The sequence below is a fragment of the Chelonoidis abingdonii genome, chromosome 2 (genome assembly GCF_003597395.2).
Source record: "Chelonoidis abingdonii isolate Lonesome George chromosome 2, CheloAbing_2.0, whole genome shotgun sequence".
NCBI lineage: Eukaryota > Metazoa > Chordata > Testudines > Testudinidae > Chelonoidis > Chelonoidis abingdonii.
Window position 1 is genome coordinate 148,402,791 of NC_133770.1, and position 14,443 is coordinate 148,417,233.

General features: G+C 39.5%; 1 protein-coding gene across 2 annotated transcripts in view; it reads right to left on the reverse strand.

Moving 5' to 3' along the window:
* Window positions 1–14,443, reverse strand: part of LOC116820718 (cadherin-10) — a 162,339-nt gene that overhangs the window by 50,082 nt on the left and 97,814 nt on the right. For both annotated transcript variants that reach the window (XM_075062698.1, XM_075062697.1), the window contains exons 4-5: window positions 3,751–3,870; window positions 3,123–3,290 (exon numbers count right to left, since the gene is read on the reverse strand). In XM_075062698.1, the coding sequence (XP_074918799.1) occupies window positions 3,123–3,290; window positions 3,751–3,870 (288 nt within the window). The remainder of the gene's footprint in view (window positions 1–3,122; window positions 3,291–3,750; window positions 3,871–14,443) is intronic.

Here is a 14,443-nt window from a genome sequence, read left to right on the forward strand (position 1 = left end):
GAATTGATGCTAAAGCCACCTTAGCTGGCCATTCCTCCATCATATGGTGATCCTCATGTTCCTACTCAACCTTCCTTCCTTACAGATGGGAAAAGCGGGGTGACCAGAGCATTCTAGCACATTGGTGTTCTCCATCTTCCAGACCACTTCCTTGTGGCTGTTATCAAGTTACTTGAATTTATACGCTGGGACCAGCACCTGGTTGGTCTAAGAGTGGGTAGCCTTTGTGCTCCCAACTGAGCTGCACCCAACGCCCTATGCTTGCAGCTGATAATTAAGCTCACTGGGTATTAACAGTGATCAATACCCTGAAGTATCTGCAGTAAACACTCCATAATGGACATCAGTGTTGTCTTCACTGGTTTCAGAAAACAGATATTTATCTAATAAATTTATGAATCTAGTAAGACTGTCAAAATCATGAATCTGAAAAAAATGTGTGGCAGATTTATGATTATAAATTCATTAACATAGTAAGAGACTATCAATTTCTTTAAGCTCATAGACATATGAAGAAGAATCATTTTAATGTTTATTTGCAAGTTTTAGATGCAATTTAAAGATTTTTTTTTAAAAAATCAATACTGCTTTAGTAGTGTCATGAATCTGGCAAGTTTTCAATCAGTTTCATGAATGCTTTAAGATTTGTGTGTCTGGTGTAATGTAACAAAGCAGGTGCGGGTATCAGCAGAAAGAGAGGGGTAGCCATAAAAATATCCCCAACTGTAAAGTAATAGAGGAAAAATTTGCTGTAGATGAAGGGCTTTATAATGACTTCCATTTGAAGTCCATGGAAAGATGCCTACTGACTTATCTGGGAGTTGGATCAGGCCACAAGTGTATACAATCAATATAAAAGCTAAAAAATCATAGGTATTCAATGAAAAATTCAGTTATAGCAGTTCTGTAAAGTCCACTCAGATGCTCAAGACAACAATCTGGCCCGTACTAAAATTAAAAAAGAAGAAGGAATAAACAGAAATAAGCAGCTGCATCTATATTTAGTGCCTAAATACTGCACTAAATTTAACTGCTGAAGACAATCTGTGAGGCTTTTGCCCTGCAGTTTGCAGTGCAGACAGCACCTAGAATAGTCTTCCACAGTAGCCTGCAAAACTGCTGAGACCAGCAGAATGTAATACTTTCATGCACAAAGCATCAGAGGTGCCAGAATCCTGTATGTGCAATGTGCATCTACAGAGAAGTTAACATATCAAAAGAATTGCTCTGGAAAAGTGAAAGTAGATAGCAAGTGACAGGTGAGTGGCAAATTCTACCCAGGGGAAATAATTGTAAGTACCCAGAACTGTCTTTGATTTATCTATTTTGAATTTACAGATGAAGTTATTTCTCAATGTAGTCGCATGCTATTAAATACAAACAGTAGACAAATGGCTACATATTAACTAAAGTGGTAGCAGAGAATTTAGAAAGATACACTGCATGTTATTTCATAATGAACGTGCTGAAGTCAGAGGTAATAACCCTGATTCTCCTGTGTCAGTAGAGAATTTAGATGCAATGCCTGCAATCTCAAAAGCAGGGAGCTTTGTCTGGACTGGCAGGAAAAAGGGGCAGTGGCTCCTTTACGGGTTCCCTCTCTCTTGAGGGCTGGGAGGGGAGTGATCAGCAGGAGGTGGGAAGGAATCACCTGAGCTGGTGGGTGGGCAAAGTGGGGCTCAAGTAAGTAATTGGTCCCTGTGCATGAGACGGTGGGGAAGCCAAGATAATTTCTGGCTCCTCCTTGTGGCAGGTATTTCGTGCAGGCACTGATTGCAGAGGGGATACAGTTCAGCAGGAGTTGGAAGTGAACTTAAGGGAAGATATTCCATGAAGAAGCTGGACAACTGAACTGGGGCTCTTAACATTTGGCACAGCGAGGCAATGCCCATCGTTCACCAGCCCCACCATTGAGTGCCAACAACAGGCTGAGAACAAGCTGTGGAAGGGTGGGGGGACTAAAGACAGTCCTGCATGAGGTGTAAGTGATTAAGGCAGGAATCATGACCTGCACTGTACAAAGTTAATGCTGGACAGTTCCCAGAGGAGTTAAGCTAATAAAGTTATGGCCTAATTAAACCACATCATTTGCATCTCGTCTTTCTTCCTGTGTGTTCAAGACAATTATGCACTGCCTGCTATTTCGTAATAAACTTGTTGAAGGCTGAGATATTGGGCCTGACTCTCCTCTGTTGTACACCAATGCAAGTCAGGCATAACATCATTGAAGTTAATGGAGTTGCACCAGGATAAAAGTAGTGGGAGAGAAGAATGGGAATTATTTGCTGTTACAGAATATTGGGCACTCTATAAATGTTCTGGCTGCAAAATATGCAAAATGTTTTAAATGGGTACTAAAATGTTCACCTACGTAAACCATCCTCCCACAAAGAATTTTCAAGGAATATTCTAACAAGTTTGCAATATAAAGACTCTAACAATTACAGGTTACATAAATAGAGGCTAATAATGGTTTCCTATTCTAGTTTGAGACTATGAAGGCTTGAAAGCTGTACTATCACAAAAAGGTTAAAAAGCAGTATAAAGTGCTTTGATAAGTTTAAGCTGTCAAAAACAGTGATGTTAAATGCCATTCACATTCACTTTGGGAAGTTCTCTGCATATCAGCTTTTTATAGCACTGTGTCTGTACAAACACAGATCTGTCTGGATTTCCTTCAGGTAATTTGTCCCCAGAGTTGGAGTCTTCATGATTAAATGTTTAAGCAGGGACTACAGTGCACCTATTTCCTCCTTGCTAAAATTAATACGTTTTGTTTTCCAGTAAGAATTAAAAATGGTTAATCTATAGGTATCAGGAAAGAAAGAATTGCTCTAATGCTCTTATGGTCCTGCCTCTCCCCCGCCCTTCCCCCCAATAATCCTGAAAGGTATCCCAGGTTTCCTTTTGTTATATTTGATCATGTAACCATTTCCCTGAACAAAGGAGTACTGTAACATTTAATTTTCTACTTTAATAACAGTGAATAAATCTGTACATAAGCCTTTTGTTCATGTGTGCCCCATAATCTAGATTTACTTTAAATTAAACCAGATGGCAATTGCTTAACTCTTTAATTCAGAAGCTTTTGGCATGCAAGAGGACTATTAAACGTTGCTTACTCTGAGGGAATCGCGGCGGATTGTCGTTGACATCAGTCAGTGTGATGTTCACCGTAGTGGTCCCTGATAATCCACCCATCTGGCCTCCCATGTCTTTTGCCTGGATAACTACTTGGTACTGCTCCCTGTTTTCTCTGTTCATGTTTGGCAAAGCAGTCCTGATGATGCCTTTAGGAAAACATGGAAGCAATTGTTATCCATCCCTGCATTTTTGACAAACACAGTACCATGATACTGAGTCTTTTCAGTGTGTCTTTAAAAACATATTTTTCAAGTGCGCATCCTCTATCAATGCAATCCAATTATCTGTGTATCTCTGTTAAGTCTTCAATACAGCTTCTCTCCCTCTATGTACAATGATAGAAACCAAAACATTAGTACTACATTACAACTTTCTAGTTCCTACCCAAAACAATACAAGTAACTTATGTTTTATTTAGGTAGCTGTAATATATATGGTTTTCACATTTATTACAAGGATTGTAAGTTACGGAAACACAGGAAGTAAGAAACATTGTAGCCCTTCACTGCTTGGCTTTGTACAAATCTGCTCTAATTTTGGTGAGTTTTCTAGAAGAAAGAAAACTACTAAGCTTTTGGTAGACGAAAACAATATCAGCTTCCTGACCTGTTTCTGGCTCCACAGAGAAATATGGCTGTCCCTGAAGTATGCTGTAGATGACACGGGCACTGTTTCCATATGAAGGGTCATCGGCATCAGTAGCTGTGACTTGCAGCACAGAAGTACCTGTAGTATCCAAATTCAGCTTAGTTCTGCATAGCACCAGAAGGAGGAGCAAAAGCACTAGTTTTTATTCAAACCCCAGTGAAATCTTCATTGACTTCTGCATTGCAGAGACCTCAGTTTGTTCATCTACATATAAATTTGTGGTCAATTTTTTAAAAAAAACAGTATTTACTTACTCAAGTTTTACGATCTAGTATGAAGCAGTTGGGAACTTGTTTCCTTAAATCTGAATAGACGACCAGAAGGAAGTTAGTAAAGTCAAACCAGAACAACAGCAGAGTTTAATGCATATCCTTACATGATTATTATTGGGTAATAACCATTGCTTTCTTTTAGGTTTTTTAATATAAACAAGTGTCTGTGTTTCAATGACACCAGATTGTCTCATAAATCTTTCTGTGCACCGATATCAATGATTATACAAAGATCCAGGAATATTAAGGGGACAGCAGATTGAATGGTTCACCCAGATCTGCACTTCTCACCCTGGTGGCAAGAAGGAGATATAAGCCACCATTGCCTCTCCACTCTAAAGAGAAAAACAAATACATATTACATAAAACATGCATATTTACCTAAAAGACACATTTTGAAATGTCTTAATCTTCTACACTTCATGGAATAGCATGGCCATTTCAAACTTTTCTGTGAAATAATCCCTCCCCAAACCCTTCAAGCATCCTCCCTATTATTTCTTTTTGCAGCAGTGGAGATTCCCCATCCTGTTGAACTCCAAATGATGGCATTTACAGTGATGGGGAGTATCATGATTGTTTCCTATCTATTGTAGCTCCATATCCTGCACACACATATATACTTTTGCTTCTCTTGTTCTGAATTAAAAAATCATCTATCACCATGGGATCTGCCCGTTTGGCTAGCCATTGAACTTCTTGGGGACAGGAAGTCCTTCAGATACATTTCTTCTCTTGTTCCAGTTATGTTCCCTCTCTTGCATACCTTCACCACATCACTGCATAATATTGACACCCGTGACAACAGCAACCAGAATCAGTTTTCAATCCTTTCACTGATCTACACTAACCACTGATCCTAAAAGCAATTGTCATGGCAGGGTGTATGGGATAAAAGTTACACTGTTACTTTGCTTGGAGCACAATTATCTAAAGGTGCTAAGCACTCTGATCCTGACCTAGCAAATTACTTAAGCACATGATTAACTTTAAGCATGTGAGTAGTCCTGCTGATGTCAATGGAACTATACATATGCTGAATGTTAAACACATCCATAAGTGCTTCGCTGGACCAGAACTAGAAAGCTCAGCATCTTGCAGAATTCAGTCCCTACAGAGCAAACAAGAAATGACTGAGCAAGGGGTACCTCTAAAATAAGGCAAGAGCATGTTGGGGGGACATGCTTTTTTATGTTGATGTTCATATGAACACTTAAAAATAGAATGCACAATTCATTTAAGAAAATGGTATTGGGAATAAAAATCATAGAAAAAAATGGCTCCACGTGGTGACTGGACAAACACACACAAATATCTGGAATACCTTCTGTTATACTAATGATTGCTAAAGACCATGTCCACATGAGGCAGAAAACTGAAAGTCTAGAAAATGCTTTGACATATACTAATCTACAGATTTCCTTAGTGACACTGAAAAACCATCTTGGGAACTGATAGAAGGTAAGGCTGTTCTTTTAGAGAAGGAACATTTTTAACTCTGTAAGTTAAGAAAGGAGCCACATGTGCACCTAGACGATGGAAGGAACCAGACCAGAGACTGACTCAGCTGTCTGTGACACTATTACATCTTTTGGCACAGAGTAGATTTTGAGGGGTACAGCGCTCATAACTTTTGCTACTGTGTCTGAAATTAAGTTTTAAGACTCTGATCCTGCAATTTATTGTGTGTGGATGGACTTCTGAATCTGCATGCAACAAATTGCAGGTCAGGGCTTAGGTTCCTGATCCCAAACAGCATAGGTGTGAAGTATTGCACATCCAAGGCAAAGGTAAACAATGACAAGTGCTATTGCACTATTGCACTGGAGCACAACTTTGCACACTCTTCTGTACACACCAGAACAACTTGAAGGATCAGATCAGGGTCTATATCACAATGGTGTAACACATTACGCACTGTAGAGAACTGTCTTTAAACTCCCAATTCATGCAAGGCGGTATCTGTTCCTCCTCTTTAAGCAGCAGTTTATAGACTTACTAGCTGAATTATCTCTCTTTATTTCCTTTCAAGAGCTGAGTGAAATTGGACATGCTCATATATATATATGTTTTATACAGACCAATTAGCAGCATTTATTAAAAGGAAGTCAAATGTGTTGTAATTGGATTCTCTTCCTGTTTCTACCAAAACTAAAATAGATCTGTCAGAGTTCTCACTGGAGGGTAATTTGGAGGAAAAATTGGAGAATATACTTATAATTTCTGAATCCTTAGCAGAAATGGACCTTTGAGTGTTATTTGATTGAATTTTGAAGGGTAATAAGACTCTGGATATTGGATAATATTTCTTCCTCCTATATGATGATGTATTTTTATTTTGCATTATGATATGAATGCTGATGAGAGGATTAAATTAATGGACACTGAAGTGAAGTTACAGTAAAAAATTGTCTAATTTTCCTTCTCCATTTTTCTTTTCAGTAGCATTTGAATACTCTACATACCTCTTCACGGCTTTGCACCCTGAATGAATGAGGGGAAAGTTGATGCTCAGTGTTTTCCTACATATAAAAGCAATTTAGTGAAACAATGTGAAGCATTATGCCCTTCCTTATAATCAATATTTTTAAAAGTTACAGAGCAACCTTAAAAATGTAGAAAAACAAATATCTTAAACTGCCAGCTTGCTCTACATTTTTGCAATGCTTCTAAAGAAACAGAGCTTTCTAATTAATAGGACATTTATTGCTTTAAATTCCATTTTTTGATTATTTGCTGTTAAATTAGTTCTTAACTCTGAACAGCTTGTTGTAAACTTTTAAAAAGTCAAGAATGCATGCCTTTTTGAAAATCATGGTTTAGTTAAACATCAGTTGTTTGGCTCAGGACAGGACTAAATGGGTGAAATGCTATGGCCTGTATTATACAGGAGGTCAGATCAGAGGCTTTCAAACTATGGTCTATGGACCACCAGTGGTCTGCAAGTTTCATTCAGGTGGTCCGCAGATAGTTCCCTCTAAAATGTGCGCCTAGGTGGTCACACACAATAGAATGAAAGGCCACCTACCTAATTAGTGGAGCCACGCAGCATGGCTCCACTAATTAGGTGCCTGGACCCTGGAGAAGATGCACATGTAAGGTGAGGTGGTGGCCTTGAGGCAAAATAGGGGGTAGGTAGGAGGGGGCAGTGGGGTGAGAAGAGGGGCTGGGGGGAACTTGGGGTGTGCAGAACTATGGCAGCCAGAGAAAGAGGCGACTTTCCACAGCTCCAGGGCTGTGGCTGCTGGGGAGAGAGATGGCCCTCCTTCCTAGCCTCAGCTCTGTGGCTGCTGTGGCAGGGGAGAGATCCCCCTCCTTCCCAGACCCAGCTAAGGGGCTGCTATGGTGGGGGAGAAAGGGCACATACATTACATTAGAAAGATAAAACTACTGATATTAAAATATGAGTTGTGTGATTTTATTTGTAGAACAAAAAATGTTTATTATTATTATCCAAAGTGCTTTACAATAGCTAGCTAATGGTACAAACAACATTTGGAAAGATCATTAAGTGGTCTGCCAAGACCCTCACCAATTTTCAAGTGGTCTGCGAAGTAAAGAGTTTGAGAATCACTGGACTAGATAATCTATTGGTCCCTTCTGTTTGCTGCTGCTGTTGTTTTTTAAAAAAAATATGCATTTATTTCTGTTCTCTAAGATCTTATAGCATGCCTTTCTGAGAGCTATGCTCCACCAGTTGTGTTTCTCAAGATGCACAGACAACATCTGACTCCATTTTCATTTGAAGCCACACCACACTAAGCATGGAATAAATAATTTTGGATACCTTTCCTCTACATCTGTCGCCTCCATACCTGTAGTGACCACTGTTGCAAAGTGTCCCCAGTGCAGTTTCACAAGGTAAATCTATGATGCAGCTCTGAGCAAGCATCCCAATCCAAGTAGACAGATTCATGCTAGCCCAGCTTGTGCAGTAAAAACAGCAGTGTGAACGTTGTGGCACCAGCTGAGGATCGGGTTAGTCACTTGAGCTTGGACCCAGGAGGTCCGGCGGGCTTAAGAGCCTGTGCTGTCGCTCCAGCTATAATGTCCACATTGCTATTTTTAACACATTGGCTTGAACCGAGCTAGCACAAGTCTGTCTACTCAGGCTGGAAAGCATGCTCCCAGCTGCAGTGTAAACACACACATACGGTCCTTCAGAAGGCTACACATTTGATCCTGTTCCCACTGAAATCAACAAGAGTAGGCTTGGGCTCTGCATCTATTCACCCATTACTAGATAGTGTCATGCTGAGGGCAATGTGGAGCCACATCACCCGCGGTGGAGTGGAGGGCAGGTTTGGTGAGGGATTGTACTTTTCAATGCTGTACCATCTCTTTGGATAGTGCTGCCTGTTTCCCTTTGTTCACCCAGCCAGTTGCTACATGGTCATTAGGGGAGCAAAGCATGAACTCTGTTAAACTTGTGCCTCCTTTGGATGTAGGAGATACTGCTGGGGTCTGGTCCTTGCACAGGGGTGGTGGCAAGGGGGATAAAAGTAAAGTAAAGCTCCTTGCACCCTCTCCATGCACCATACAGGGATCAGATACAATCTCACCTACAGTAAGGACCTTGAGATTAGCCAAACAGGAAAAAAAAGAGTAATTTAGTTACATAATATATTCCCAATGAATAATTCTACCAGCTCAAGTTATGATTTGTTCTACCCTGCAGCCTTATTGTCTTCTATTTTGCTATAGTGAATTGCATGAGTGTCTAATCAGCCCCTGAAATAATTTATTCAGATCAATTTGAATGTGTTAGCTGCTTTCCTTTATGTTTCATCTGCACATTTAGCCACTTTTGAAACAAAACCCTCTTTCATGCCATTCAAGGTATGTAAAAGTGGACCTCGACTGTCCCTTCCAACAGTATCTGGCCATTACCTCTCTGCAAATTACAGTTACCTCTTGAGAAACCACTTGTTTCTCATCTGGTAGCCAATTTTTAATCCATTTCAATTGCTCTCCTATGTACCAGTCTTTATAGATTAAATCTTTGTGGATCAGTCTTTTGTGGAAATAGTAGCAAAAGCTTTTCTGAAATCCAAGCAAAATGATTGCACATCCTTCACTTCCCCTTTGTTTGCCAATTCAATAATGTACTGAAAAATACTGCAACAAATTCATCAGACCTCTTAGTGTTGCATAGGCTTTCATCAATGTTTCCATTTTAAAATGAAGTCAGCTTAAGTAACCCATGAAAATAGGCTGCATTTTTGATGTTCCGTGATATGTTACACCATTTTAGATGGGTCAGTATCTCATGGCATTACTGAAATAAATAGCAGATCTGATTCTCCTCCTCTCACTTACACCTGGTATAAATCAGGAATAACTATCAAATGAATGGAAAATTTGTGTGAGAGAAGAATCATGTCCAGTGTACCTAAGAGACATTTCCTGGTGAAAGAAGAACTCTAAATACTCTGCTCCATGCAGAGTTAAATTCTGTCGCTTGGATGTACATACATAACTTCTGATGAAATTGGTAGGAGGCAGAGATACACGTTGAGAGCAAACTCTGACTCTTACGTTATAAAGCTGAGAATACCCTTGTATGGTAGGACATAAAAGGGTCAGGATTCACCACACACATTCCAACTACTCTGTAAATAGACCAAAGTAGCTGGAATGTACTGATGAATCTGGCACATTATATATAGTTTATAGAACAATTGCATTAATCCAGTTTTACCCCACGATAACTCCACATTTTATGACATACAGTGGAGTAATCCACTGCTGAACCAGGCCAATAGCATTTACATAACATAACTAAATAGCCAGCTTCTAGAATATTATAGCTCTCAGAAGGCATGTCTGAAAAAAATTGTAATGATACCTTTTAAACATCTCTAAAGTCTGACCTAACCTGGGTATAATAATATTAACACGCTTCACATTTTAAAGTGCTTTCCATGTAAGCATCTTAAAACACTTAACAGATATTCATGAATTTAACCTTTAAATTAGATAAGAATCAGACAGGATAATTAACAAGAAGAAAGTCGTATAGGAAATGCATGGCAGAGCTTGGACGAGAACTCAGACCATTTCCCTCCCAGTTCCATGGTTTACCTACATACTAAGCTCCCTTCTGCTGGAGTATCTATACAAACAGCATGCTGAAATACCAGAAATCTATCTGCTGTTTCTAGAGAAAAAGAAGGAAAATAATTGCATATGCTTTCCAGCTTGTTAATTTTTGAAATGTGAGAGCTATATTACATGCAGCAAATGAAATGGAAAGGAGATAGACTTAGTGAAAGTAATGTCAGAAAGAGCATCCAGGTACCTGGCATTCCAGTAAGTGGGCAAAAAGGTGCTAGAGACAAGCATAGCACTAGAGATTGTGTAAATCTTTTTGGGTGGCCTTTCAAGAAAATAACATAATAATCATTATTCCTTGGATTTTTTTGCTGCTGACTGTAGATTTTACTTTAGTGTCCAGTGGATTGAAAAAGGGTTTGGTAAGAAATGTGAAGATAGAATGTAATCATATGAGGCATTAAAACCTGTCATTCTGAGACTCTAACTGAGCAGATGCGGGAGGGTTTTGCTGGGGAATTAGCAGAACGAAGTAAAGAAAAAATAAAAATAAAAATATCCAAAGTGTTAGCATGGTGAGTGACTTAAATAAGAAGGAAATGCTACAGAAAACAATTATTGCTATGATATTTTAGCAGTGGGAAAAGGGGACGTAGCATACTAAGGAGAGAATGAACAAAAAGCCTGGGGAACAAGTAGAGCAGTGGCAGCTATAAATAGTCTCTATTGGTCTTCTGAGGAAAAAGGCAAAAGGAAAACTATGTCTAAAGATGACAGGCTAAATGGGGGATGCCCAAGTTGCGGGTCACATGTAAACCCAGAGGAAGGTTACACCTTTATGAAGTGTACATCGATATCCATAATGCAGGAAGGCAGAATTGGTTAGAGGGCTAGAAGAACAACTAGGAAGGATGATAGCCATCAGACATGTGAAGAAAATCATAGTTTGAGGAATTCATAGGCGGTGCTGCTAAACCCTGAAGATATGAGGTGAGATAAGGCTAAGGGAGTGATTAAAGAACAGAATTCCTTGGCTGGAAATGATGAATAGAGAAGCATAATTGAAAGGAAAGAAAGAATGAGATCATAAAGGGAATCATCAGGTTTAAAGTCAGAAATGTCTATTCTTCTCTGAAGGATATTAGCAGAGAGTCAAGAGGAAAAACCACGGGGAAGAAAATGGATTTATCTGCAGCCATGGGAAGAAACCCTCAGTGAAACATGAGAAACACCAAGACGACAAGAAAGAACAAAGAAGGAAGTTATAAGTGGTAATCCTTTGGGACTCAGTGAGGAAAAGGATGAAGGAAGAGGATATGTACAGTAATCTACATAAAGACGTCAGGGCAGCAGGTAGCCTTACTGGGCTACTGACCTAAATGCAAGGTCCTCATCTTTGCCCATGACCTGCACAGAGGAAAAAGGTAATACGGGTCATGAACAAGAGACAAAAGTAGATAATACCACAGGGTGACATTCTCAGACATTTCTCTCATACCACAACCAGAGGCAGAATTCCTAAATCCATAAAGAATGCACTAGCTACTACCCCAATCTAAGGAAGAGCAGCATATTGCTGCATGTATGTCCAGGCAGCTTCACAGTTTGATATACTGGGGGAATAATCCTGAGTCCTTTCCTATTCTCTTTGGAGTATTTCACGATCAAAGGGATACTAGGAGGGAACAGTCCCTGTGCTCCAGGAATAGGGTGACCAAATAACAAGCGTGAAATATTGGGACACCTTTTTTTTTCCCAGGGGAGGTGGGTGGCAGGAAAGGGAAATAGTTGCCTATATAAGACAAAACCCCTAATATTGGGACGTCTGTTCTCCTTATCCAGGGAGAACCACGATTTTAACTATGGGTACGTCCAGACTACCCGCTGTATCAGCGGGTAGCGATCGATTTTTCAGGGATCGATATATCGCGTCTCATCTAGACGCGATATATCGATCCCCAAACACGCTCCCGTCGACTCCAGAACTCCACCGGAGTGAGCAGCGGTAGCGGAGTCGACACGGGAAGCCTCAGTCGCCGATCCCACGCCATGAGGACCCGAGATAAATCGATCTAAGATACTTCGACTTCAGCTATGCTATTCACGTAGCTGAAGTTGCATATCTTAGATCGATACCCCACCCCCAGTGTAGACCAGCCCTATGTCCTAGTGTTGACTCTTCCACCCTTTTCCTACTTGTGCACTCATGGAGCTGCAGGGCACATATCTGGCCTTCTGCGAAGAATGCAGATTGTTTGGTAATGACACTCTTCACTCGTGCAAATTGTGGAAAATCTTGGGGGCTAAAAACTTGACAGGCTTGTTTGAAGAGTAGGGAATGGTACATGAAATCTTGGTAAAATGTTAGAACTAAAAAGGGCCATAGAAAGATGTACCCAAGAGTTCAGGCAAAACTGTCAGAGTAAACTGCAGAACAGTTATTGGTTATTTTTAAGAATTCTTGGAAAAGAGATGAGACCTTATAGAGAAATTCTGTAGATTTTAATAGGGCTGAATGCAATAGGAATCCATAGACCACTGGAAGCTTCTTCATTAAATTCTATCAGATGCTTAAGAGAGCCTATAGAAAGGATATTATTTTATATTAAATTGTATAGGACTTTCTTACAAAGGAAAATTATTCCAGAAACAGGGTAAAAAGATACTATGTGATATTATGGTTATGGCTGAGATGGCACTTTCAGCAAAGGTTCAATGATTTGCAACTTTATTTGGAAAAAAAAAATATGGACCTTATTCTTCCCAGTGCTTAAAGGGGTCTGAAAAAATGGGGGTCAACAAAAATCTGGAAACGGTAGCTCTGGTAAGGCAGTTATTAAAGTGCACCTCTCTGTCATGTGGCTCCTTTTTATTTATTTATTTTTAAAATTCTATTCTATTTATTTATTGATAGGGTCTGTGACCCACTCCCTATTTTAAGCACATTCACCTTGAGCCTTGTGTAATTTTTATGCTTGTGCTAAAAGGGCATAAAATGCTACTGTTAGGGGCTGAATTAAATGTCCTTTAAATTGATGGCTGTCGCATTGATGCCTTTCATTATTGATACATGTAAGAAACAATTAAGCTTCTTTATGGAACCAGATAGAAGAAACAATAATAGCCTTCACCCAAAACATAGGCAACTGCAAGACATATATGCAAAGGGTTTTGCTTGGGTATTTGGTGGCGATGTCTGTGCCTGTCTCTGAGAGAGAAGCAAGAGAAACAGAACACAAGCTGAGAGGGAAGCAGCAGAAAGCAAAGGACACACCTAGAACAAGCACTGGGAACACTGCAGAAATGCCTGGAGAGAGCTTTTGGGCTAGGTGTTGAGTGGGCTAAAGGCTTGGAACTGTGAGAAAAGAAACTCGTCTGCAATTTAATTCCTGCTGTGTTCAGGGAAACAAGATATGCTGTACTTCCTTAGTAAATAAGCAGAACTGCATCAATATCAGCTTAATTGTTTCTTACATGTATCAATAAATGAAACAAACCACTAATTTTGGCTAAGTACTTGGGTTAAAAAGCGGTAGCACTATTACCATGAATATGAGTGCAAAATTCTGACTTGGCAGCATTTTACATCCACTTTGCACAGCAGTAAAAAGTCAGGCCCTATGATTTCAGCAGAAAAATCTTATGCATTATTTCAGCCTGTTAGAAAATTGCCCTTGAATGTGTATTTATACTTCCTGGAGCCTAGAAAAAAATCCTGCTGACAACTCACAAACAGAAAAAAAGGCTACATTTGTGAAATAAAATTGTTTACAGTTAATTGTTTAAGTAGCTGTTACAACAGAGCTAAAACAGTGGTCCAAATCTGCTCTTTACTCACAGAATTCAGTTCTATTAACATCCCTAGGACTACTTGTGTAAGTAAAAGGGGCAGGATTTGATCCACTACACTCAGAATACACAAATTTTCCTTTCTGTGATAACTAGTACATTTTTTATATATTCCAGGTATATAAATATCCATCCACCTTCAACATTTGCACTGGATTGAGTCTAGCAGAGGCAGTACTCTTTTTTCGTAGTGCAGTGGTTTCAAATGTTGTTTACTTGTTGACATGAAGTACACACTGGCATCTACAGACCCAGAGAGTGCAAAACTTTGAGCTGAATGTCAGGTCTAATGATTGCAGATGAAAATAAAAGTCATGAATATCTCAGATGCATTTACAGGAAAAGGAGCTTTTTTGTAATTGAGAATGAGATAATAAGAGCCAACCAACTGAAACTGAACGTGAAATCATTCACATTAGGTACATTAGGAAAATACTTTAAATGAAGGCACTGAATCACTTTCATTAAATGTATCC